Here is a 27362-nt window from a genome sequence, read left to right on the forward strand (position 1 = left end):
ATAACACGAATCAATTACTCCAAATGATCTGAGAGTCCGTGGAGACTCAACACTAAGAAACAGCCAGGTCAAGAAAAGAAGCGGTCTTAAAGGGACAGTTCACCCCATTAATCAAAAATAAATCACTTAACTGTCTAGATTAGAATCTAGATTGTTTTGGTGTGAGTTGCCTGGTTTTGCAGATATCGGGACGAGATGTCGTTCAGCTTGTGGTGCTCAAAGCCCCCAAAAAATACATTTGAAAAAACGTGACAGCAACGTCTTGACGTTTCTTGACCTTTGGGCCACTTTAAAACGCACTCCATCATATTGTATCAACAGCATTATACTTCAGGTCAAATGGTTAATTACACAACTCCCGAGTTGTTGTGAAACTCCGTGTTGCCTGGTAACCAGAGTGATGTAACGCCCCATGTGGCCGTGGACTTTGCGGCTCCTTCTGCGGCCGTCGACACTCGTACGTGCGCTTCGTGTTCGTAGAGATGGAAGATAAAAAAAACGTTGCATGATTATCATCCCAAATTAAAAGCAACAGAATACATTTTGTTTCCTCAATCTGCATGAAGCGATTGAATCAATAGTGATTTATTCTTCGTCGTATCGAAGTGCTGGGTCCAGGGCGGATCAGGGTTCCTTCAGCAGTCGGAACGTGAGCCCTGAAGCAGCCGGTCCAGTTGTTTCATCCTGAGCTTCAGAGAAGAATTATCTTTTGTTGTATGAGCCCGAGGTTCATTCTATAAATTCAGAGGCTCTCTCTTTTCTATTCCTTCTCTTTTGTCCTGTGTGTACAGCGAAGATCAGCCCGTCTGGACGCTGCACATGAATGTTTAATGTCTTTGCCCCGAGCTGTGCAGTGTCAACAGAACGCTGCTGCTGCATGGACACCGGGTGGCTTTCCGTTCTCCGTGTCTACTCCAAGTGAAAGTTTAAACTTTGGGTGCTGCTGGTGTTTAAATACTCTGAGGCACAGCAAGCCATTAAAAGAGCAAGTATTTGACATTCAGAGCACTACTGGCAGCAAACAACTATTATCTCTGTAAATATAGTGAAGTAATGCCTATCTGAGCCCTCTGTGTGTGTTTTAATCAGAGCTTCTTCTTGCTTCGTAGACATAGTTGGGTCGGCCTGTTGCGTGCATGTTAGCGCGCCCCACTGGTGAGCTAACGGCGGCCGCTCTGCACTGCTCTCATACGCTGGTTAGAGCCGCTGACATCGTAGCACCCACCCCCCTCTTCGCCCTCAGGCAAACACCGTTAGCTCTGTTGCACCGTTGCCGTTGTTTGCGCTTGTATTGCATCAAGCAAGCAGAGTCGGAGAAACCTGCACACACAGCACGTGTGTCATAATCGTCTTCCTCTGGCTCGTTTGCACCAGCATAGAAAGTGATTATTTCATAAATGAATGAGCAGTTGAATAATGAATCAATACGCAGGCTGCGTGGCAAGCCCTTTAATGTCGGTATGACATCACAGTGGAAAACAGGATTAAAAGTGTGTGCACACATTTGTGTTTGACTGTGTGTCTGTTTCTGTGTGATGCCACTCACACACACACACATGCACACACGCACGCACACGCACACGCACACACACACACACACACACATTGACATCTTATGTTCCCTTATGAGTCTGGAATAAGATCTTCTTGAAGGCCTTCCTGAAGTCTCGGTTGAAGATGGTGTATATGATGGGGTTCAGGCAGCTGTTGCAGTACCCGATCCAGAAGAACAGGTTGAAGAGTGTGTCGGGGATCGTGCAGTTCTCTCTGCAGACCGCGTGGAGACTGTAGGTGAAGAAGAACGGGAACCAGCAGAGGACAAAAACCCCCATCACCACCGCCAGAACAAATGTGAAGCGCTTCTCCCTCATTTGCGCCACTTTGTTCTTGGACAGAGTCGTCCGCCGGCTGCGGAGAGGCACCGGGGACGGGAGGAGGAAGTGGTGGGAGCAGTTCTCGGACGACGCCCACGATATGGAGGCGCAGGACGGGGGAGGAGGCTTCAACCTGTTCGATGCTCCCTCCGCATCCTCTGTTTTCACGCCTCCCCCGGCTCTCCTGGGGCAGCGGAGCGCCGAAGAAAACGAGGCGGATGCTTTTATGTTGGGTTCGCAGCTCCTCTCCTCCAAGTCGATGTCGTCCAGCTCTCCTCTCCGGCGGCTGCTGCTGCTGCTGTCCACGTTGGAGGAGCTGTGTCGGTTTGCGGGCCGCGGGCTTTCCAGCTCGTACCGGGATTCGCTGCCGAAGCCAGCTCCCTTTCTTTGGCAAGTCCTGCCGTTGCCCTCGAAACAGGTCTCGGACTGAGACGGCTGGCGCTCCACCACGTTCTTCGCCACGAACACGGTGGAGGCCCTCTGCTTGGCGACGCGGTAGATCTTGCAGTAGACGAGTATCATGATGACGCCCGGGGCAAAGAAGGACACGAGGCAGGAGGAGAGGATGTACCACGTCTGGTTGTTGAGGAGACACTCCTGCCGCCGGCCGTCGTCGGCCTCCGTCCCCAGATCCTCCTCCTTCTGCGTCATGAGGAGCGGCGGGGAGGATATGACGATGGATATGAGCCACACGACACCGATCATCGACTTGATCCGCTTGGGCGTCCGTTTGCGGTTGTAGCTGACGGCTTTGGTGACGGACCAGTAGCGGTCGAGGCTGATGGCGCACAGGTGGACGATGGAGGAGGTGCAGAAGAGGACGTCCAGAGCCAGGTAGAAGGAACACCAGGTGGCCCCAAAGTACCAGTAGCCCATGACCTGGAGGAAGGGAGAAACCAATCACAACATGTGAAGTAAATCACCAGTGGAGAGAATTAGAAAGTGGCTTTGAGCGAGGCGCCTGAAGTTCATTTTGCCTCAAAAGAACAAAGCAGTCAATATCTCATTTCTGCCATGTGGACTGCAACTGTATTCATTTTGTAGGAAGAACCTCTTGACGAGTTTGCCCTCGTGGTTTCACGATGCATTCGCTTCTCTGGGGGATCTAATTCCCAGTTTGTGGTTTGGGAGACGTTAAATGAGGATCTGCCGACGTTCAGATGGAGTTTTGATTTTCATTAATTGATTAATTAACACAACATTTAATGACAACAGTTCTGATCCTCACTGAATCGTTATCATTCACAAAGAAACGCATTCTCTGGTTTCACCGGCTTACATTCTCGCTTTGATATCATTAAACTACTTCAAATCATTGACTGAATATACATCTGTCAGGCCGTTTCTGATCCATTTTGACAGTTAGAAAAAAAAAAAATACTTTTTTACATAAACAATACTTTCATAAGGATCCTTTAAATTTGACTATTAAACATATGTACTGAGTTCTGCTGAACAAACTACAGTCCTGAAGACACTGGTTCTCAAACATTATCTCTTTGACATAAGCGTCTGACATTTCTTTAATTTCATCGGCTGAAATAGATATTACGTTGACACCAATTCATCTGCAATAAGCTCATTTGGAAGATTTCCCCGTCTAGCTCCAGTTGTACATTGATGGTGTTTTTGACTTGCAACCTGGAAGAAGTAACCTTGGCTTGAACCAGTGAAGGTTCAAGTAGTGAATAATTAATCAGGAAAGAAACAGCATGCTCGCAGCTCTGTGAGGCTTTACTTCAACATAGTATCATGTAACAGTGCATCTTATCCTAAGACAAGTTGTTTGATTATCTTTTGTGTGTTTTCCAACGAGCCCCTGCAGTGTTTAGGCAACAAAAGGACTTGGTGAGGTTTGGAGAAAGATCGTGCTTTTTAATGTAACGACCGAAGTGGTTCGGGACACGAGCAGCGGCCTCCTTGGTGAAAGTCTGGTGTTTGTTTGAGCCGTGAAGACGCTCCGACCGTCTGCCGACACGGACCTTTTGCACTACGTCACCTCTCCGGGCTCACGATGACGTACAAATCGATTCTGTGGGTTTCATATCAATGGCAATCCTAACATTTACATGCTAACATGCTCACAGTAACGTTCCCTTTCCACTCTCACTATATTTAACGAATTAATTAATTATTATTTTTATTATTTATTCATACATATTTCTTTATATATATATATATATATATATATATATATATATATATATATATATATATATATATATATATACATATCATTTTAAATCCCCTTTTTCTCTGCGTTGTTGCTGCCGTTATTATGTTTTTTATTGTTTTGAATATTCGTTCCATTGATTTGTACCTCTCACTATGCTGTCGTGTGTTTCTCTTTATCGCTGTGTCGTCATTGCGGTCCGTCTGTTCACTGTCCATTCAAAAGCAAAAAGAAGCAGTTGAACTTAAATGCTCCCAGAAACGTGCTGAGGTAATGTTCACCATCTTAGTTTTAGTGCGTTAGCACGCTGCCATTTTCTAATTCGCACGAAACACAAACCTCAGCTGAGGCTGATGGGAATGGAATTACCGGTAGGTTTTTTTTTCAGGGATTTGTTCATTAACCAAAGTGTTGGACGAATGGAAGATTTGTTCGATGAAAAGTCTGAGGATCAACAGGAATTCATCCTGAGAGGAAAACGAAAGTCTGAACAAAGACATCATTGCAACTCATGCAAGAGTTGTCCCGATACGACGGGCCGACACTGACCTTCCAACAGCCGAGCCGCCAGCAGGACCAACTAATCTGACTCATCATTTAGGGAAATAATAATTAGTTGCAGCCCTTTTGGTCACAACTGCTGCTGCAGATGGAGGGTTAGTGGCATGCAGCAGTAGAGGAATGTAGCTGCTCTGGCTCTGAACGTTACTGCAGTGGAAATGTCTTTGTGTTTTTTATTTGCTTTGTAGAAGCTATTTATATAATGGCTCCCATCATTTAGGTGGAATTATAAAAAACAACAGTCCATTAGCTGTAAAACAGAGGAAACGGAGAGGCCAATGAACCAGAAGGACCAGGATGACCAGAAGTCATCAAGACTGTCTGCGTTGTGAACACATTTTTAAAAAAGCGTATTAATAAAAAAAGTTACTCCACCGAGAGGAAGAGCAACCTGGATGAACCCGTCGACAGGAAACGGTTTCAGACATGAGAAGTGTCTGATGTCTAATGCAACACAGAAGAGGCTCCGTGTAGATTCCAAGTGTTAACAGCTGATGAAAAGCAGTGAGCCGTTATTACTGGGAGCCGAGGAGAAAGTCAGAGAGGAAACACCGGAGACGAGCGCCAATGTGAAGGAGGGAAAACGTAGAATTAAATCGTATAGAATTCAACAGAGTAGAGCGTTCATTGAATGTGCAACAAACAAATCAAAGCACGATATGAACATTTCTGCGAACAGCATCACCCATGTGTTCCCTGGCAACAATATTGATCATTGGATTTACAGTGTAAACAAATATGGATGAGCCCAAGAAACCCTAACCTAAAGGTATATAAGAACTATGTTTCCTACAGGTGCCGCTGAAGAACACAGTCGATGCATGAGTTGGATGAACATTTGGTTTCCTTTACATGTTCAAAACTCCTTGGACGGACTGTGAACATGAAATGGACATAGTCAACATGACGTCACTGACTGGTTTGTGGACGTTTTGAAGCCTCGAGGTAGACATTTTGTCCGTCGCTATCTTGGTTTTGGCCGTCGCCATTTTGGGGGTTTTTTTGGAACCAGAAGTCACACGAGAGGGTAGAGCTAAATACAACCGAACGATGAAATAAAACATTTTTAGGTGACCATAAATTCTACAATTAACTTCCATGAACTGCTAAACACACCGTGAAAGGGTCAAAGTCGTAAGACGAAAACACGGGCAACTCCCAGACCGAACAACGCCGTGGCAGCAACCTGTCAATCACTGTGTAGCCCCGCCCTAAAGCATCCCCTGCTATATGGTCTGTTTGACTCTAAATGGACCATAATGTACTAAATGAACATCATGCTGTATTGAAGAAGACTTGAAACTAGATACTGAGACCATAAACTCATGTTTACTGAGGTAATAAATCAAGAGAGAAGTAGAGTCATTTTCTCATAGACTTCTATACAACCAGAGGAGTCGCCCCCTGGTGGACATCAGAGAGAATGCAGCTTTAACACATTGCATTGGCTTCACTTTGAAGAGGTTCTCGCCTGGGTTTGTGGGTGGTGTAGTCCTGTCTAAACTTTCTAAAATGTACACATTTCATCACCGGCAGCCAAAGTACAAAGCTGTCAGTGTGTATGAAGTTTAGTCGTCGGTGGATTTCATTGATTCACAAGCACAGTTTAAACTCGCTAACGTCAGAATTGTCTAACAAACTCAAACCAACACCAGAAGCCCATGCATCACTTCAACGTCACCTTGTGTTAACTTCTGAACTGTATCTGCTAACGTTGTATCGACAATGATATCGAATAATGGGTTTTGCATTTAAACATGCCATGAATAAGCTTTCTTGTTGCCATTGTGTTTGTATTAAAATATGTAGATTGAAATTTAGCACTGGTATTCATGGGCCCCAGAGGATGAATGCTAAAGATTTTGGGGATCCTCTGACTTTTCCTGTAGCACCACCAGCAGGGTTATGGTTTTTGTCTCATGACTGATGGATCAGCCCAATATTATGCCAAGTCATAAAATAGTCATGAAATGCAATCTATTGTTGCATTTTTGTACCGGAACACATATTGTCCGGGTTTTTTTGTGAACTAAATGGACTAAATGTCAATGTAAAGTCAATTAGGATCCTTTTTTCGTGATGGACACAAATGAAACGCATCCACGGATCGATGCAACGGTCGGAGCTCGTGACAAAGACCACTTACGGTATCCAGAACTATCAACCACAAGAACCACGATCAACGTTCAAGACCTTACTAAGCGGCTTTGTTGCCTAAACCTAATGTTCATATTTGTTGCCTAACCCTAACTGTACTTAGTTATCTTAAGCGCGACCATGATGGTTTGTGTGGTTTTGTTGTCTAAACCTAACTTTTGTTTTGTAACGTAATGTCGTGCCGAAAAATAAGTCGTTTTCTGAGCGACACGTAAAACAGACAATTTGTGTCTGTGTAGCTATTTCACGAATTGTCGTTGCAGATTGCTTTGTGAAATGGAGTCATAGAGCAAAGGCTCTGTTTCCTCACCTCGTTGGCCAACGAGAAGGGGATGACCAGCGTCGCCACCAGTATGTCGGCTGAAGCCAGAGACACCAGGAAGAGGTTTTGAGGGGGCCTCAGGGCTCGGCTGGTGAAAACCGCCACCACGACCAGCACGTTACCCACCACGGTCCCCAGTATGATGACCGTGACCACCAGCACGATGAGCACCGACGCCACCTGCGAGTGAGGAGGTAGAGGAGGAGATCTCGGCGAGGAAGAGGAGGTCTGGTTGACGCTCTCCAAAGAAGAGTTTGGTGGTGAAGTGGCCGGCGTTGTGGCAGTGAATACATCCGATAGGTCCATCCTGGTTAAATGTCTGGCGTTATGATATCCCCATTTTCTGTTTGGACTCCAGTGCGTTCACAGATTGTCTTCATGCCAGCCAGTGAAAAAATGACAGAAAGTACAAAAATGAAAAGAGGAATGAGAGAAAAACAAAGGGAGAGCAACGCCAGCGAAAGAATCTGCCAAAAAACAGCTGTGGTCAGTATTTCATATCATATGTGATCTAAAAACATACCGCTTCATCTCAGCGTTCCTGCTGCAACAAAAGCAGGATTTAAAAAAAAAAAAGTCATACCTTTTAAAATGTCCATTGAAAAGCCCATCTGAGCCCAGAGGTTGACACAGTTAAGCTACAAGACTCGCCTACTTATTCCGGATGAGATGCAAGGAAATAAAGCGAGAAATGGAAAAGCATATGCATGCGCAAGTTGGAGCATGGACAGAAACCCTATTTGGAATGCATGGTAGAATACTGCTGCACTCCGAAAGACATCAATGTGGCAGAAAGAAGGGACTGAAAAGTAGCGAAGAAACAGCCGACAAGAAAAAGACGAAGAGGAGAACAGAACAACAAGACGTCGTTGCCGTGCTGAGTGATGCCGCTGCTGTTCACTGATCCTCCACTGCTGGAAAAGAGAAGAGAGGAGGAGGGAGAGAGAGAGGGAGGCTAGAGAGGAGGGATGAAAGGAAAGAGTAGGAGATGCACGAAGAGGAGAGAGGAAGAGAAGAACTGATGCTTGAAAGGAGAAGAAGAGGATTTGAGAGAGGAAAGAAAAAGGCCAAGAAAATAAGGAAGGAAAGAGAGAGAGAGGGAGAGAAGGGAGGAGAGGTGGATGAAGGGGGAGATGAGAGAACGGTATGAGACAGGAGAGGAGGGCACTACGAGAAAGAGTGGGAGGAAGAGAATGAGAGGAAGGAAGGAAAAAGAAAACAAGGAGATGTAGGGCTGAGAAGAGGAGAGGAGGACAGAAAAACAAGAGGATGAATGCAATGAGAAATGAAGAAGAGGAGGGCACAACGCGAGAGAGTGGGAGGAGAGATACAGGGACGACAAGAGGAAAGTAAATGAAAAGAAAAAGAGGAGAGGATAGGGAGTAAGAGGAGATCAGCAGGGGAGGGAGGGAGAGGTAAATACAATACAAAGAAGACAAGAAGAGATTAAAAAGAGAGGTGAAGATAGAGAAAATGGGAAAATGAGACAGGAGAAGATTGGAGAAGACAGGGTGAAGAGGAGGGAGGAAAGGAGGACAGAGAGAAAGAGGAGAGTCTACGAGGATGGTGGAAGAAGATAAGGAACAAGCATAGAGGAGAGGAGAAGAAAAAGAGGAGATGAAACAAGCAAAGAGGGATCGAGGGGAGGAAAAGGAGACGAGGACACGAGGAGAGAGAGAGGAGGGATGAAGAGAGGAGAAGAGAATCGGAAACGGAACAGGAGAGAATAAGAAAGGGAGGAGAGGAATACAATGATACAGGAGAGAGGAAGGAAACATGGAGAGAGGAGAAAAAGAGAGGAGACAAAAGAGGAGAGAAGGAAAGAAAGAGGCGACTTGAGGGAGGATTAGATTGAGAGCAAATTAAAGAAAGCTGCTAAAAGAGACAGAATCAACTTTTCAGTGATCGTCAATCGAGTCGCATTTAACTTGAGATGAGTGGAGAGAGACCGGCAAACCTTCATCTCTCTTCATCTCCTCCGGCTCACTGATGCTCTTAATTTCGCCGCCTGGCACCGAGCGATGTCATGTAGGCAGAAGAACCGGAGCTTCGCCTGCAGCGCGGCGACAACGAACGCAGCACATGCACGCTGTGACGCTCACGCGCCTCTTATGACAGCTTCACAGGCTGGAGACCTCTGCAAACCACACATCACACAAAGGCTGGGGAAGCGATCCCATGATGCCACAGCCCGTAGGCACGCTGCAGAGATATTTATTTATATTCATACAGTAATTTCTTCACGCTCAGTAATAGAATATAAACTACGAAGAGGAGGCGGCACGGGTCATCTTTGTGTCGGAGGTCTTTCTAATTAAAGTTGTTTGACAGACGAGGTTGTACCTGGTGGGTCAGAGGTGAACGTGTCAACGTTAGCTCTATAACGTTTGATCGGCTACGGCTACAGAAGGCGCCATCTTTTCTCCGAGGGCCGGAGACTGTGATGTAAAATAAAATGATTTATTTAAGCCCACATTATATCTTTACTTTCTTACAATATGGGTGTAGTCAAATCTAAATAGCAAGCTAACGTCAGCTAGCTAACACGCCATCTGCCAAATGAGAGAAATGTAGAAACGTAACTCTTCATCTACGCATCGCCGGGTGAAGCGAACGACGCAAATTAAGCCCCAACTATCAGGTACGCTATTATGTTCCCCTCTGTGGAGGTCTGATTTAAAAGATTTCCAGTATATATATGAAATCATCTCTTACGTGCTTAAAAATGATGACAAATACACCTGCAGATGTCGGCAAAACAAGCTAGCAAGCGCGTCAACTTTAGCAACTGAACCGAACACGCGGCGGCTCAGTGACGAGGCAAACCGACATTCTCCCAAACTGCAGCTCACGTCTGCAACACGGTTTCCAGCCGTCCGCGTGGTTAGAAAATGTTGGACGTGCACCGACGGGATGTCTGATGGTGCGACGTCACAATTTGCGTAAACTTGGTGGGAACACAGCACAGAACATTAATGGTGGTGCACTGGTTTGTGATGGACATAGTTTAATGAAGGGTGAAAAAGGAGAGCTTGAGAAAGGTTTAAACTCTGCATGAATGTGGAGGTTCCAGACGCGTACTGACCCCTTTAACCTGCTGCTGTGACAGCCTCCACTCTTCTGGTTTCAGGAGTTAATTCAGCCGTTTGATCCTGACTGCAGGGATTTGCTCCCGTTGGTGTCGTACGGGGGTTGAGGTCAGGTTCCTTCACCCCAAACTGGGAAAACCATTTTTTTATGGCGCTGGCTTCGTGCACGGAGCGTTTTCATGTTGTAACAGGAAAAACTGGAAGCACAGTGTTGTCTAAAATATCACTGTTTTCTGCAGAGTTAAGATTCCCCCTTTTCACTGTAAAATTGGTGGCGCCCAAACAACCCAAGAGGAACCCTAAGAGGAGTCTTTCTTATGCATCGAGTTGTGTGGAGGCAGATCTCTGTGATGCTGTGGCTCTCCAGAGACACGAGTCTCGAGGCCTGTTGATCGTTGTGCTGCTCCTGTAGTTCCTCTGTAGAGTCTCATGTGACTATTTGGTGATGTTAGGGAGCCAAAACATGTAAACATCAATGTTTTACCTCAAGTAAAAAAAAAAAGAAGCAAAATGGTGCCAATACTGCTATAAAACAACATGTTTTTTAGGGGTTTTAGGGTCATTAGACGATGAACGATGTCATGCAACAAAGGTCCCCTCCAACCAGAGACGATCTTTCTAACCTTTCAATAAGCCAATGAGGATTGCACCGTACATCAGGATTGTACATTTCTTATCAATACCGCCTGTAATGGGATTAAAGAACAGGCCAGGGGCCAAACAGCTTAGGGGGCCGCTAGGCTTGAGCCTCTGTCGGAAGTTACTAACATTTATCCTTTGGGAAGTAACAAATGCAAAATATTCCGCATTTTCGAGTCGTGTACTCGTCCTGTCCAGGCGGCAACCTCCGTTTCTGAAAGGTGAAGCCAATGTTGAAGTGCATTCTCTCTAGTGTCCAGCAGGGGGCGACTCCTCTGGTTGTATAGAAGTCTATAGAAAATGACTCTACTTCTCTCTTGATTTATTACCTCAGTAAACATTGTAAACATGAGTTTATGTCTCAATCTCTAGTTTCAAGTCTTCTTCAATACAGCATGATGTTCATTTAGTACATTATGGTCCATTTAGAGTCACACAGACCATAAAGCAGGGGATGCTTTAGGGCGGGGCTTACTGTGATTGACAGGTCTCTACCAGAGACATATGTGGCATCTCTATGTCACTCTTTCTCAGTCCAAATATGGTCACTTCTGTTCAATAGATGCAAAAAACCAAGATGGCGACGGCCAAAATACCGAGCTCGAGGCTTTAAAACATCAGTTCACAACCAAATAGGTGACGTCAGGTCGACTACGTCCATTTCTTATAAACAGTCTAGAGTCACGTCCCCGGTGTGTAAAGGTCTTATTGCAGCATTAAGTCAACATTCTTCAGGGTTTATATGAAACTAAATCCTATAAATAAGAACAACACAATACGATCTGGAGCTGTGATGGATTTTGTTAATTTCTTTTCAGTATTTACTGTGAGATTCGGGGGAGTTGGTGGAGACCAAATAGCTAAAAGGAGCCTGACGATTGGTCACCAATCTGAATTATTTTCATGTTTTAAGTAACTGAAGAAAACAACTAAACTAATTTTGCCTTGTTTCAAAGAAATATACCGAAAAAACACCAAATTATGTTCAGTTTCTTTAAATATGCATCTGTTACTTCAAAGTCCACAGAAACCTCGACACATCGGCATGAATTACATTCACCACACGCCATTTTAAAAGCTGCTTCGCCTTTTACTTCTTCCAAAAGAACGCCAGGAGCCAGCAGTCGAGTTTTCATTAAAACGTAATTATGACCGTTGTGTTAACAGCAAGCCAAATTAATCAGAGCACACGAGGCCAAAATGGCTCTTAAGTTACCGCACGACCGGCTGCTGACGAACAATGTAGCAATTAAAAGGCAATTTTTTGTCAAATGTAGTTCGGCTCACTCCACATCCAAACACACCGGGGCTACATTACATCACTCTCAGCGAACTTCACAGATAAAACTGAGAGCAAATGAAACTCGAGAGTCCGTCAACACGTACGGTCTGTTTGTTCAAAAGCTGTTTTTCATCTTCCTCGGAAGGCGTTTTCATTGCTTTAGAGCAGGAGTGTCAAACTCATCTCACTCTGGGCCACATCAGCATCACGGTCCCTCAAAGGGCCGGTTGTAACTGTAAGACTGTATCACTAACTTCTCCTAACATATTGTTCAATAACTCTCTCTCCATTTGATTATTGTTTATTCAAGTGTAAACATATTGTACATGCAGTTATATAAATGAAAATGATATTTAAACACATTTCTGTTATTATAACATAAATCATTTTAATGGAGGGTTAATAAACCCACATGACTCTATCAAAGATCAAACTATTAAAGAAAATAACAAAGACAAATATCAAACACAAGTTATGACATTAACTTTGTTCAAAGCTGTTTGTTCACCTCTCTGCATCACTAATGTTCCTCCCTGTCGTCGTCCTGTGCATGCAGCTACATCCAAGAGCTGCTCACTGAGAGTCAGGTCTGATGAACATGGATAGATGATGTATCCGTGTTGTCTGTGCTTTCATCAACAGTTCATTACAAACACAAGTACCTGCTCGTCTCTTAGCTGCTGTGTTGTTAGATTGCTGCTAGTTCATCAACTCGGTCTGCGATGGTGTTTCTTCACAAACTGACATTTGTAAAAGTCTGTATGTGGTCGGAGCTCTGCTCACATACCTTCAGCATGCACTGGGCTGTAGCTGTGTGAATATATTCTGCTGTGATTGCAGTCTGCCTTTTAATTCTTGGACAGTTTGATGTTTTTCTTGGAGGCTAAATTTAGCTCCGTGTTTGGTGTCAAAATGCCGACGTGAATTGTATCCTTCATCACCAACACGCCTCATAACACAGAAGACAGACGCGTTGTTCTCCTTCAAGCACAAACATGTATTCACTTTCACATCTTTCATTACATTTTCTTGCCTCTGCATCAATTTTTCTCTTCGTGGACATTTTGGGATTATTTGTGGATCTTTTTCAATCGTTGTAAAACCTCTTTACGGGCTGTTGCCTCTCCTGTCCACCTGTTGTGATAGTTTTAATGTCGGTACACAGACAACATGCTATCTCATGATTTCAACTTTCTATCTCATAATTTAGACCATGGGGATACTTTTATTTTCAAGTCTAACTTTTAATTATTTTTCCAAAAAAAAAAAAAAAAAGAAATCTTTATTTTATTTTTATTTATTTTTTGCTGGCGGATTCGCGGGCCACATAAAATGACGTGGCGGGCCGGTTTCGGCCCGCGGGCCTTGAGTTTGACACGTGCTTTAGAGGAAATACATAAAGCGTGTGCAGGAAGCTGTGAATACTTGGTCGACGTCACAAAAGTACGTTTTCATTTCTGGGTGTCATTTCGTTCTGTTAAACTCCAGAGGATGAACAATGTCAAACTTTATGTCAGCAGTGACTGAAACATGTTGTCATCTCAGTGAGGGGCGGGACTTGCACTCCTCTAGCTGTCATGTAGGACTATATGTTTTATTGTAATCATAACCAGCGGCTCATTACATCTAATGAGTTCTGTGGAGGTGGTCCAAAGGCGATCCGGGGGTACGCAGCAAATAATAAAGAAATGCAGACGAGGTAGATGTCTGAGGCCGAAGTTACGCTTTTCTTTTTTTAATATGTCTTTTTGTGATCCGATGCGCCAGCTGAACACATTTCATTTCCTGTGAAGTCTTCACAATAAAAGTCTCCCGTTATTTTTGCTGCTTACTCTTCCTATAGTACACTTGTTTCATTGAAGAATGGCCGCTAACAAAGCCGCGCTAATTGGATTATAAACACATTTCATTTCTTTCAAAATAAAAGTCCAGTTATTTTTTCTTCTTATCAAAATAAAAGTCCCGTTATTGTTGCTGCTCAGTCTTCCTCCCTGCAGTTGTACTAGACTTGTTTTATTGAATAGCAGCTAACACAGCTCTGCTAATTTGGTGGATAAACACATTTAATTTCCGAAAAATTCTTCACAATAAAAGTCCCCTGTTATGTTTGGTGCTTACTCTTCCTCCCTGCAGTGTGAGCAGACTTGTTTTTAAGAACAGCTGCTAACAAATTCTTCACAATAAAAGTCTCCAGCAATTGTTTTTGTATCAAAAAGGTATTTATTTTGAAGGTACAAAAATCAGGAAATATTGGGGTTTTTTTGTCAGTAGTAACTGAAAAGGACTCCAAAGGAGCCAAAACAACTCAGCATGTGGTCTGGCTGATTGAATCCCAACACGAGCAAAATACGATCTCGGAGACAGACAGTTAATGCGTCCGGGCATGATTGGACAAAAAGACAAACGTAAACCACAACTTAAGTTGACCGAGATGTGGTGAACACGATGAATTGATGAAATCTGCTGTAACATCTGTGTGACGCGACCTGATCCCTCTGAAACATCTGTCCTGTAGAAGCCACCAGGCTACCCTGTGTTTATCTCAACCGTCTGCGCCACAGAGCAGAGTCCGTCCCCCTCCTCCTGTAGGATCAGCAGCTCCCCTACTGTCTGCTGCCCGTGGACCACAATGCACTGCTCTGCGCCCTCCGATATGACCACCTCCACCAGTTCCTGTTCCGTCCCCGAGGGCAGCGAGTTGTCTATGGACAGGCCGTCTGCGTGGACGTAAACGACATGTTGGATGTTACCTGAAGCCTCCTCGTCTCCTCCCGTCCCCGAGGTCTCGGTTTCTGTCCTCGCCTCCTTTTCCTCCACTTTTCCTCGTCCCCTTTTCCGCCTCACTTGACCCTCCTCCTTCTCTCCTTCCCCCAGAGGACGCGAGCTCTTCTTGGGTCGGCCTCTGATCGGCTTCGGGTGACCGGAGCCAGAAGACGCCGACTCCTGCACCTCCTCCTCCGTCGCTCTGCTGCTTTCCATCTCCTCTCCGTGTCCTTCCTCCGACTCCGCCGCCTTCACCTCCTCCTGAGCTCCTCCCTCGGTCCTGTGCTGAGCTTGGTGCCTCAGCAGACTCTGTCTCACCGTGTATGAAGCGCCGCAGTGGCAGCTGTACGGCTTCTCGATCAGGTGGGACGACTTGATGTGTCTCCGCAGCTTCGTGGCCAACGTGTAACCTGAGAGAAAAGATCAAAACGTCAACAATCCATAAAACATTATTCTGTTCAAAGAAATATTTTAGAACAACATTTTAAAGACGTCTTTGCAGTGAAGTTTAAAATTGGATTTTCACTTTATTGCTTTAATTTATTCATGTTCATTCGTGCTCTTGGAACTTTCGGTTAAAGATTTTTTTAAACAACTCTCTCCTTGTTTTGTTCTAGAATTTGTATGTTAAGAGTTTGCAATGTGTTTATTCTATTTGTTTTGTTTTTGTTTTCACTCAATGTCAATGTTGTGAATGAAGCTTCAAACTACTCAGTACGGCAATAAAAGGAAGTATAAAACCTTCAGTGTGTCCAGAGAGAGACGTGTGCAGGTTGGGCCAGAAGACAAGTTTAAAATAAAACTAGAATTACAGCCTCGAGGTTGTTTGCCTCCGCCAAACAGTCTACAGTTTACATCCGTGTCTGTCCAAAATGTCATCAAGTCATCGTTGTATTTGTGTGAAATTGTAATAATTAGCGTATGCATTCTTGAGTTCTGGCTAAAAACGTGTTTTTGTGAGGTCACAGTGACCTTTGACCTTTGAGGTTCTAATCAGTTCATCCTGAAGTCAAAGTCAACGTTTGCACCAAATTTGAAGAAATTCCCTCAAAGTGAGACATCGCGTTCACGAGAATAGAAAGGACCGACCGGAAACATAAGAGACAATATCTCTGGCTCTGCCGCATCGATTTGAATTTAAAACAGGATTTATTTTTTCAACAGCTGTCCACTGGGAGTCTGTAACCGTTACGGCCGTGCTGTCTGCTCTCCACTGGCATTCAGAACAGGAGCGACTGGATATTGTTGTGAAATTCAGCATTTTATTGTGAAAGCACAACAGAACACATGAAGGTTGATCTAATTGTGAGAATGAATGATCGAGCTGCAGTCATCAGTAGACAGAGCAGCTCTACGGAGCTCTCGCTGCTCTCATTGCTGTCTTGAAAACAGCAATTTTTGATTGTTGATGGACAACAAAAGAGAGCGAATATTTACGTATACCAAGTGTCTGCAGGATGGAACACGTTCGCCAACGTCAATCGGTGATTACATGTTCCAGCTTGTTGTGTGCCGCTTTAAAACCACTTTGAGTCGAATTTCAAAACTTTCTAACTTGGCAATCAAAAGAGTGGCACGCTGCCACAATCCCAGTGATAAGGACGGTGGTGCTGAGGGGAATTGGCATCCCACATGGGGGGAGAGAGATTAAAGCACTTGTCCCCACAGCCAATTTCCTCGCTTGATTTTTCTTCTCATAATCTTAATGGCTTTTAAATTATGCTGTCGTCTTCTAACCTTTTCCGCAGACGGGGCAGCGATGGGGTCTCTCTCCGGTGTGCAGCCTCTCGTGTGACTTCAGGCTGTGCGGGTCCCTCAGTGATTTCCCGCAGTAGCTGCAGAGGAAACCTCCCCCCGTGTGGGAGAACATGTGCCGCCGCAGGTCTGGCTTCTGGGAGAAGCTCTGGTCACACTCGCCGCAGGGATACGGCTTCTCCCCGTTGTGAGTTCTCAAGTGAGACTCCAGGTTCCCTGAGAGGCGGACAGTCAGAGGGAGCGAGGCGCAGTCAATACGCATTCGTCCGATAACGTGTGAAAAGACTTGCTTCTCTCGCAAAATTGATGTTTTCACTTTGACAAATGAAAACATAAACTGTGGGAATTGATCACAGCAGGAGACTTCTATACAACCAGAGGAGTCGCCCCCTGATGGACAGCAGAGAGAATGCAGCTTTAAGACACTTTTTAACTTTCTGCTCTTTTGTTTATTGATTCTGTTATTTGTGTTTATGTGGTGGCTGTGTGGGACACGACCGCTTTGTAAATGTAATTCAAAACCTCAATGGGATTATTCTGGCTAAATACAGGTTAAATGAAATACAGTTCAGTTGAGCCCAAATGATTCATCACTTCATACGCTCACTTTGCATTCACGTATCCGAGCAGCGTGCTGGCCCTTCAACAGACAACTGACCGCAGCAGCTGTTAAACAGCTCGTAGCAGCTCCAGGATCAGGGGCCTCTGGCATTACCTTTCTGACTGAAGCACTTCCCACAGTGCTGACAGACGTGAGGTTTCTCTCCCGTGTGGAGCTTCATGTGGTTCCTCAGAGAGCCGGAGTTGGCCAGCAGCTTGGGGCAGACTGTACACTGCACCTGAGGGAGGAGAGAAAAAACATCAATCGAAGGGCAGCATGTCTTTTTCTTTCTCTCTTGTTGAATGCGGCCAAATTCAAGCTGCTGTTCCGGGAGAATAAAACAGACCTGCATGCTAATTCAAAGATGTTAAGAGATTTTTAGATCGAGCTGAGCGGTTTTTTAGAAACTGCGTTTCAAATTGTGAAATAGCTGCCGGGAAGGCGAAGAGGCAGCAGCCATTAACAGGAAGGAGAAATCTGCACTTGAATGAATTAAGCTGCCTCTTGATTAAAATGTCACCACACACGAGTGAACGAGCACTTAAAGTGAACCGCTGGGTTTTTACTGTAAACAAGCAAAAGTATCTCGATTCACTTTGAATCTCCACAACTGATTGTTTCTGTGAGTTGAACGCATTTCATTCCTCATAAAACATTTATGGAGATGAATTTTTGTTGTTAGCTGATTTATTCTATTTTATATATTATACTAGTTATTCAACACTTTACTGTATTATACTTATTAACACCCATACAATACTGCATTAAATACTAATACTAAAGTATTTACTTGTTATATATATATATTTTGTCTGTACTATATATTGTAGATATTACCATCTTTCACCTTACAATATCTTATATTCCACAATACATCATAATTTGACATATTACTATATTATGTTAATATGTTACAGATTTGAGGGCGGTCAATAACAACTAAATACTATTAATTCATTTATTATAATTATTATATATTCATTTTCTAATTTGCTAAATGCTTTTGTATATTTCTTTTCTTTTTTTAAATTGTATTCTATATTTTTATCTGACTTTTATGATTTATATGTCTTTTAATCTCTATTCATATGTACTACGTCTGTCAAAAGGAACATATTTCTAAACTGAAGGTTTATTTGATCTAATCTAGCCGTTGTTCCCTCCACCTGTAGATCAGTGTGAGGAGAACAAACAGAACGTGGATCCACTGATAGAACCAGCAGCTCCACTGGCGGTCTAAACCCCCCACAGGGAACCTCCACCAGCGCGGTGAGCTCGTATCACACCCCCCTACCTTCGGAGGCTGAGTGTAAATCCTCCTGCTGCAGTGAAGCAGGCGGTGGATGCGCAGCGAGGGCCGGCGGGCGAACGCCTTGCCGCAGTGCTCGCAGACGTAGGGTTTCTCCCCGGTGTGAAGGACCAGGTGCTCCTTCAGGTCCCGCTTCAGCCTGTAGGACTTCTCACAGTGAGGGCAGGGGAACGGACGCTCGCCGCGGTGACTCATCTGCAGATAACACCGTTATTAGCATCACGAGGGAGACGCGTTATCGCTGCTGTCGCTTCTCACTGGGACGAGTAGATTGCTACCCTGCATGATGACTAAGCTCGTGGTCATCAAGGGAGCGTTGAGGAAAAGGAAGGAGAAACACCCACTGTTTAAAAAAAAGCCACCGGTGACGTGTTGTTGTTCTTCCGAGGCCATTTAGCTGTCAAGTCCTTTGACTTTGGTAACAAATGTTACAAAGAGTGAAAAACCTTTAAAAATCCTAAATAAACAAGGCTCTCGATGTAACGGCACCGTCATGGTGAAGAGAAACAAACCTGCGTTTAAAGTCAAACAGCAGCTCGTTTCACAATGAAAATGTTCATTTTAGGTTTTAAAATATGTCAACTGATGCTCATTACTTTGGTTTCTTTAACGAGCCAACATTTAGTCCCTTTAATCGAACTCTGGTGCAATTCGTTTGGCCAGCGGTGAACGCAGTGATTGTACTCTGCAAGCGAAGCCTAAAGCGCGGTTCGATTACGTCTCGAGTAGAGACCTGTCAATCACAGTAAGCCCCGCCCTAAAGCATCCCCTGCTTTATGGTCTGTGTGACTCTAAATGGACCATAATGTACTAAATGAACATCATGCTGTGTTGAAGAAGACTTGAAACTCAAGATTGAGACATAAACTCATGTTTACAATGTTTACTGAGGGAATAAATCAAGAGAGAAGTAGAGTCATTTTCTATAGACTTCTATACAACCAGAGGAGTCGCCCCCTGGTGGTCATTAGAGAGAATGCAGGTTTCATGATCCAATCTTTAGAGGCTGTTTGATAACGGCCCACATTAAAATACAACGTAGAGTCAACGCAGATATCAATAAAATCTCCTTTTGGACTGAGGAAAGAAAGGAAAGAAAGAAGTGTTCTCACATCCTGCACTGTACCTGATGGGCTCTGAAGCTTTCTGCTGAGGTGTAGTTCTTCCCACACTCTTGGCAGCTGAAGGGTTTCTCCTCTGTGTGGCTGAACTGGTGCTTCTTCAGGTGACCGATCTGGTAGAACTTCTTCCCACAGCTGGAGCACCTGTACCGCCTCTCTCTGATCTCCGGATCCCACGAGAGAACCGTCTCCTCGGCAAGGACCTCTTCGGGCCCCGAGGTCTCCTCGCCTGGAGGAGACGCGGCGGCGGCGGCGTCCTCCGCGGAGCTCCGGCCCCGTCCCTCCGTCTGTTCGGGCAGTTGCTTCCCGCGGCCGCTCACACAGTGAACTCGTCGCGGTTTGGCAGCCAGGCGGGAGCTGCAGCGGACGGGACGGTCTGAGGGTTCACGGTGCGACTCTCTGTCCACAGCAGCCGCGACACCACCGTCTGTCTGTCCACCTGATGATGTGATATTGTGCGGGGTTTCCTTGACTCTCCTGTTCCTCAGGTGTGTGATCCGATGACTCCGCTTGATGCACCTTGATTCCTCCTCCTCCTCCTCCTCCTCCTCCTCCTCCCGTGGTTCCTCCGTCTCTTGAATGACAGAAACGTCGGCGGCTAAAGTCTCCACCGCGAAATCTGTCCAACAAAATGAAGAGCAATGACAGTGAAGCCGTGTGAAACGGGTTTGGTTGATTTAAGAGACAATGTATCAGCAACAACTTTGATAATCGATTAATCATTGAAGTCATTTTTTCATGCATCAATTGCAAAACTTGATCAGCTTACAGCTTCTCAAATGTCAAGATTGGCTAATTTTCTCGGTTTTACAGCTTCGTAAACTGAATATTTTGTGTCTCTCTCACTCTTTACAACCACTAAAAGTATCTATCGACTGTCCAACACACAGTGCTGTCCATGGTTCTGAAACAAAGCTGTGGTAAAAGTCAAACTGACAGCAGTTATTGTAAACACAAACAGTCATGCACTTTAAAACGATGTATCTTTCTGCTCATGAAGGAACTTATGAAGTGAATCTGTAAAGTTACTCGTAACTGTATCTGTTACATACATGCAGTAAAACGGTATTAACTTGAATTCTAGTGCAATATGAAGTAAAACAGAACAACTTAGTTCACTTAAGTGCAGTACATGTATTTATACACATGAACATGCTCTGTATGTTCACCGTGTGCCGACTCATATTCATGTACAGTATCTACAATAAATGTCACATCTTGCTGTTTTTATTCTGGTAGAATTTCCACCAGTTTACATTCCTTTGACCTGATGGTTTTGGTTTCATTCGTTCATTACTTTGATCTCCTTTCATCTCCTCGTTATTGTACTTCTGGCCTCTACTGCAGCTTTCTTTTCTCCTTCTGAATATAATTAATATTTGCGAGCACAACGACGTAATTTCCCTGCAGGGATCAATTGTTTCTTATCTTATTATCTTTCATTTAGCATTCATTATTGTTTTGGAAATGCTGTCATGATTTATAGGCTGAAGCGAACAGAAGAGCACGAGTTTAATAAGACGGAGACACAGCCTGCTGCTGCTCGGTGGGTTTCTTCTCTGCATGACGGTCTCTTTAATGTCCTCCTCAATGTCCCATCAATCACAGCACATGAATGCTGCTGAAGGATTAGCGCAGCGCATTATTCCTACTTGACAAACTCGCTTCGATGATTCTGTCTTCTTTATTCAGAGACGGTTCTTCCTCTTAATCATCGTCTCCAGCTGATCGGAGAGGTTCTTCTTCACGGAGCCGTCCAATCAGACGCTAGATAACGAGGAGGCGCAGTGGACGCTGACTCATCTGCGGTGATCTTTGTGTTAACATGCAGGTCATTTCACTACTCTGTGACTGAGACTGGATGGTGAATGTGGGTTTCCTCTGGAGTTAGCGTCCCTCTAGCTCCTCCAGGTGGAGAGTGTGAGTAAATATGAAGTGGGCTGAAGTGTGAGCCACACACTGTGATGACTCTATGAAGGGTTTACAGATGATTAGTGCCGGAGAAGCAGTAATCACACATTTAGGGTGCCAGACTGTGAGAAGGGGAGGACAGCTCTGGATCCAATGAAACGAAAAGCATCATTCAGCTCATTGGACCTCATGAGAGAATTCTCATCTTAACTTTCTGTTGGTGTTTTTGTGCTGTTTGGCATTTCAGCAGCTAAACAGACGGATATTTCCCTCAGGAGTTGGAGACCAAAAACAGAGCTAAAAGAGAGAGAATACTGGACTCACGTGGTGAGCTGCTGGACACAAACAAAGACTTTCGGAGGCTTTAATATATCAGACGGGTGTGATTTATGAATTGTTGTAAATTTCTGTCGCCAAGAGGCCAAAAAATGGAGTAACGCAGCTTTACATCGACTGCCAGGGTTTTATCAGAACAATAGAATCGAAGTGTTTACGCTCTCAAGCTGTGAGAAAATAAAAATCTTCAGTATTCCTCGTGACACGAGAAAGCTCCATGACGGCATGAGATGAGAGCTGCATCATGTGATTATGAGGGCAGATTTAGTTCAACGAGAAGACGTTAAATGATGCTGAATTACTGTGCAGCCTGAAGGCCTGTGCACACCGAGTCCGGATCGTTTTGTCCGCGATTGTTGCATTTCTCCATATAAATGTCCTCATGCAAATGAAACCAATCCCATCATCTCACTGTGGGATGACCCTGGTCATTAATAACTGAGTGAATCCTCTCAAACATAATGAATTCATCTTTTCTGCTGATGGCTCTATGACCACCTGTGTGTCTGCCTGTAGACAGTCGTCACCTGCGCGTCCAGTGCAGTCGTGTCGGTCTGCTGTCTGACTTCTTCCCACCGCGTCGCCTCCTCCGTACAGCAGCAGCTCTGTTCCCGGCTGGATGTCCCGACACACGCGCAGACACGCCTCCACACAGCCGGCCGCACACACCTCTCCACAGGCGCACTGCTCCGACACGTTCTGCTGGGCTCTGCTTCGCGCCCGGCAGGCAAACCTGAGGGGGAAATTAACGCAAAAGGGGAGACGTTAAACTGAATGCAGATGTGGTGCACATGTTTATGTGGATATAATCACAGTTTAGAGTATTTGTACTGTAAAGAACGGGGTCTGACGTGAAGAGGAATCTGTTTCATGAGGATGTTTCTTCTGAAACACACTCAGAGATACAGAGAACAGAAAGGACCCGAGTGCATTGATGCATATGAAGTCAGATATGACGATGGGACAATGGACTGTATGAACATAAACAGGTGTTAAAACTGGTTGCAGAAAATTATTTTTTTCCCAGTTTCACCTCCAACACAATATAAACCACAGCGTTGACAAACATGTCAAACTCAATGTGGTAAAAAAGTCCCTTATGTTGTATTTTGCATTTTAAAAGTACTTCAAAGAACTTTTATTTGGTGTTTTTGTCGGTCCCTGTGGACTAAAGTGGTAGTGTTTCTGAGCACCAGAATCTCTGCTGGAGGATCTGGGTCTGTCCACGGTGGACCCGTCTCTGCTGGAGGATCTGGGTCTGTCCACGGTGGACCGGTCTCTGCTGGAGGATCTGGGTCTGTTCACGGTGGACCGGTCTCTGCTGGAGGATCTGGGTCTGTTCACGGTGGACCGGTCTCTGCTGGAGGATCTGGGTCTGTCCACGGTGGACCGGTCTCTGCTGGAGGATCTGGGTCTGTTCACGGTGGACCGGTCTCTGCTGGAGGATCTGGGTTTGTCCACGGTGGACCGGTCTCTGCTGGAGGATCTGGGTCTGTCCACGGTGGACCGGTCTCTGCTGGAGGATCTGGGTCTGTCCACGGTGGACCGGTCTCTGCTGGAGGATCTGGGTCTGTCCACGGTGGACCGGTCTCTGCTGGAGGATCTGGGTCTGTCCACGGTGGACCGGTCTCTGCTGGAGTCTGAGCTGAAGGAGGTTCTGGTGAACCTGCATGAGTTCATCTGGTTTCACCAGAATCCGACCCGGTGGCTCCGATGACGAGCATCAAGAACAACTCTATAGAAACAGACCATCTTCTCTCTGATGGTCTCTTTACTGATGGAGGTCTGTAGAGGATCAGGACTACACTGAGACTGGTTCAGGACCAGTTAAAAGTTCCTCACAGTGACTTTAAAATCAATACATCAAATCAATCCATGTTCTGATTTGCTGTGAAAAAGGCTTAAATAACTCCACAAAGAGCTTCAGTTCCTTCAGTGTGCAGCAGTGAGTCCACTTACTTGATCCAGACGGCTCTTTGTATTAAAGCTTCTTCTGTATTTGCTGCTTTCTCCATCAGTGCCTGCAAAACACAACACAGAAGTTTACAAATGTATTTACACGTTGCACAAATCATCTTATTTTCTACCAGGTGTGCTCACGAAATAAGAAATAATAAGTTATTACGAGGCTGCTGAGAGCAAACTCCTACACTAAGAACAAATTGCTATGGATGACGTCACGTTTCATGAATGAACCATGAGGTCATGTCTGCAGTGATTGGTTGACTGCTGACAGCTACCTTTATATTCATTGTCGTGATAATTACTGTCCATGTCTGACTCAGTCCCACTTAGTGTAAACTATGAATGATCTGATCGGTCGGTTGTGCTTTGAATATGTGTTGATTTCAGTGACTTTGCACAATGAGATTAGTAAAAACAAAAAATGTAATCTGTGAAGCAGCAGCGACTTTTCACATCTTTCGGCATCTTGTTTTTTTTGTTACCAATGAACAGGAAGTGACCATATATGGACTGTGGAGGAGTGACGTAGAGACGCCGTACACTGTCAATCACTGTGTAGCCCCGCCCTAAAGCATCCCCTGCTTTATGGTCTGTGTGACTCTAAATGGACCATAATGTACTAAATGAACATCATGCTGTATTGAAGAAGACTTGAAACTAGAGATTGAGACCATAAACTCATGTTTACAATGTTTACTGAGGTAATAAATCAAGAGAGAAGTAGAGTCATTTTCTCATAGACTTCTATACAACCAGAGGAGTCGCCCCCTGGTGGACAGTAGCGAGAATGCAGCTTTAACACATGACGCTTTGACTTCACTTTTCGGAACTCTCCTCGTGTTTTGTCGAAATGACAAGCATTGATTCGCACACGGTCGATAAAACGGTTTCAAAGTAAAGAAGTTGCTGCTCGCTGGATGTCAAATCACGAGACACGTTGAATCTAAATGGAACCACAAACAATGTCAATCAAACCGAAGCCAATCGGGAGACGAGAGAAACAAATCTGTGCATTCAATTCACCTTCTCTGCGTCTGTGCTGTTGGTCTGACATGTTTCGGATTCAGCGTCCGTGGTGGGTTCGCCGTCTCGGCTGTGAGTCATCGGGTCGGGGTGACACTCGTAGGCCCACTCCGTGTCCCCGTCCCTCCCCAGCAGGGATCCGGCCTCCAGCGGGCGGCCGACCCACCACAGCCCCACCGTGCCCCCACAGAGCCGCGACGGCCCCACGGCGAAGCCCCGGGGAAGCAACACGGAGAGAAATGAGGCCAGAGCGGACGGGACGGGGGGAGCGACACCGGCCATCAACCTGTACAGACAAATAGAAAGCACATGAGAGGCAGAATGGACTCAACATGGTGACGCTACTACCACCTGAAGTCCTGAACACACTCACCTCAACGCCTTTTAGATACATCACGTCATTGCTGCTGAACTTTGAGCTGTTTTACATCTACAATATCAAATTTATGCAATATTCTTTTTTATAACCTTGACATTTTGTCACCTTTTTGTCAGATATTCATCTTTCTTCTTCTCAATGAGCCCTTATACAGTGTGTGCATATACAGCTGCATTATTTATAAAGTTGTATAATTGGCAATATAAAAGCATTGAAACAATGTAATTATTATTAATATTTCCTTCACTATCATGTCTCCAATCACGGCAGGTAAAGTGAAGTATTCCGTCATCTAAACGGCAGGAATAGACCTTTTTCACAGTAGACATTTGACTGTAATTAATAGCATTAATACTGTGACACTTCTATTGAACTGTTAATGTTTTTAATCACACCTGAGCTTTTCACTGCTGTGACAAATGAAACCATGTCTGTAGACCCTAAGAGCTAAGCTGCTGTTCTCTATTGTTCTTCAGTGATTCAGAGGTAGCCGACACATATCATTACACACATATCAATCTTCCTTCAAATAAAGTCGAGGTACGACTGAAGAGAATCACGTGCAGTAAAGCTCAGGCTGAGAAAACTTCTATTATCATGTGTATGCTTTGTAAGTGCATGTATGAAGGAGACAAGGACAACAAAGCTGGACAAATAAAGGTAAATAATAAACTGTTATGAACACAAATGTGTGAATAAATAGGTGCACAAATAAATATGATGGAAATCTTTATAAAAAGCACTACTAAAATAAAACGTCGATATACAAGTAAAGTGGTATTTAGGCTGTACAAATAACTATACAAATATATATTTAACTATTTACTATCTATACAGCATGTAAGATTTATAGTGACAGTGACAGATGATACGTATTAAAACACGTGCTAAATTTAATAAATACATTTAAATTTAAACTAGCTAGGCTATTTTACAACCATTTTAAATAATTGCCAAGTCAAGCAACACTTCTTATTAATAATAATCGGGGTGTTGCAGCTGTCTGATATTAAACTCTATGAACGCGTCTTCCTCGCTAACGCAGGGTAAACGCATTAGTGGCCAACATCGACGAGTCAAACGGTGGATGTTGAGCCTCTTCTCAGTCCATCACAACATAACGCCACGTGTGTTTTAAGACTTACCAAAGCTAACGGAAACAGTGTTGTGTCGATAACTTCCAGCAACTTTCACGGAGCGTTTAGTTAGCATCGGTTAGCTAACTTAGCTAGCTTTTGTTTTTAATAAATCACGTTAGTAATCACAGTAACTGTGTTACATTCTTCCGACGTGCTGGGTGTTTTTGCATTGATTGTTTGTTGTCAAACAACTTTAATTATTCCCACGTAAACTCAGGGAAAGCCATCGTTATCCAGCTTGAAGAGGCACCGACGGAAGTCCCCCGTGTTTAGTGGTCCAACCGGAAACATAGTTGTGGTGTCTTAAGTTCCGCAAACAAAAGGGGCACAGCAGAAAATAAAAGCCACAAATACAATTCAATTGTTTGAGTTTTTAGTCATAATAACACCTGATATGAATGTTTATTTATTTATTATTTATTGACTACATATATGAAACGTACCTGCAGAATTATTATATTTATTTAATTTCGAAATTAAAGGATAAACCTCTCGAGCCATCTACTTTCTGAGGGCTCTTAGACTAGACAGAATATTTAAAAAACATTGATAAAAAGTGACACAGAGGCTGTGCAACCTCAGAGCAGAGCTGATGCATATTTGACATGCAAACATTCAGTCTGCCACAGGAACACAGAGAACCACAGCCAGAGGGACAAAATGATGACAAGGAAATCAAGGGAACACAAAACACAGCAAAATGATGAGGCACAACACATCAGGACAGAACAGCAGGGAGAGAAAACAGATTGTTGGTCAGTCTAGTAATACTGATTCATGAAATACGATCACAACCAGTTCAATACGCATCTGAAAATATAACTGACAAGCTGATTAATAAACAGAATGCAGACCAACAACACAAAACATGCAAAGTGCTCAAAAACGCGACTGGTGAAGTCTGTTAAAACAAAACATCATCACACAGTTTTGAATTCAGAAGTTTTCGGAGAAAGAAGGAAG

General features: G+C 44.3%; 2 protein-coding genes across 2 annotated transcripts; both read right to left on the bottom strand.

Moving 5' to 3' along the window:
• Positions 1–1565: 1565 nt before the first annotated feature.
• On the bottom strand, positions 1566–7393 carry LOC306796313 (alpha-2Db adrenergic receptor-like; the record flags this gene model as incomplete). Its single annotated transcript, XM_079295174.1, has 2 exons — positions 1566–2753; positions 7076–7393. 2 exons carry the CDS (start codon positions 7391–7393, stop codon positions 1614–1616), a joined length of 1458 nt encoding a protein of 485 aa, XP_079151300.1. The 3' UTR covers positions 1566–1613.
• Positions 7394–14372: 6979 nt separating this feature from the next.
• On the bottom strand, positions 14373–26611 carry znf408 (zinc finger protein 408). The gene is made up of 9 exons (XM_079287488.1): positions 26406–26611; positions 24882–25167; positions 23853–23914; positions 22421–22626; positions 19652–20265; positions 18511–18720; positions 17331–17454; positions 16598–16831; positions 14373–15270 (listed from the first exon to the last, which is right to left on the bottom strand). The coding sequence occupies exons 2-9, from the start codon at positions 25161–25163 to the stop codon at positions 14624–14626; spliced, it is 2379 nt and encodes a 792-aa protein (XP_079143614.1). The 5' UTR covers positions 25164–25167; positions 26406–26611; the 3' UTR covers positions 14373–14623.
• Positions 26612–27362: the final 751 nt, after the last annotated feature.

Source organism: Melanostigma gelatinosum (assembly GCF_949748355.1).
Source record: "Melanostigma gelatinosum genome assembly, chromosome: 2".
Taxonomy (NCBI): Eukaryota; Metazoa; Chordata; class Actinopteri; order Perciformes; family Zoarcidae; genus Melanostigma; species Melanostigma gelatinosum.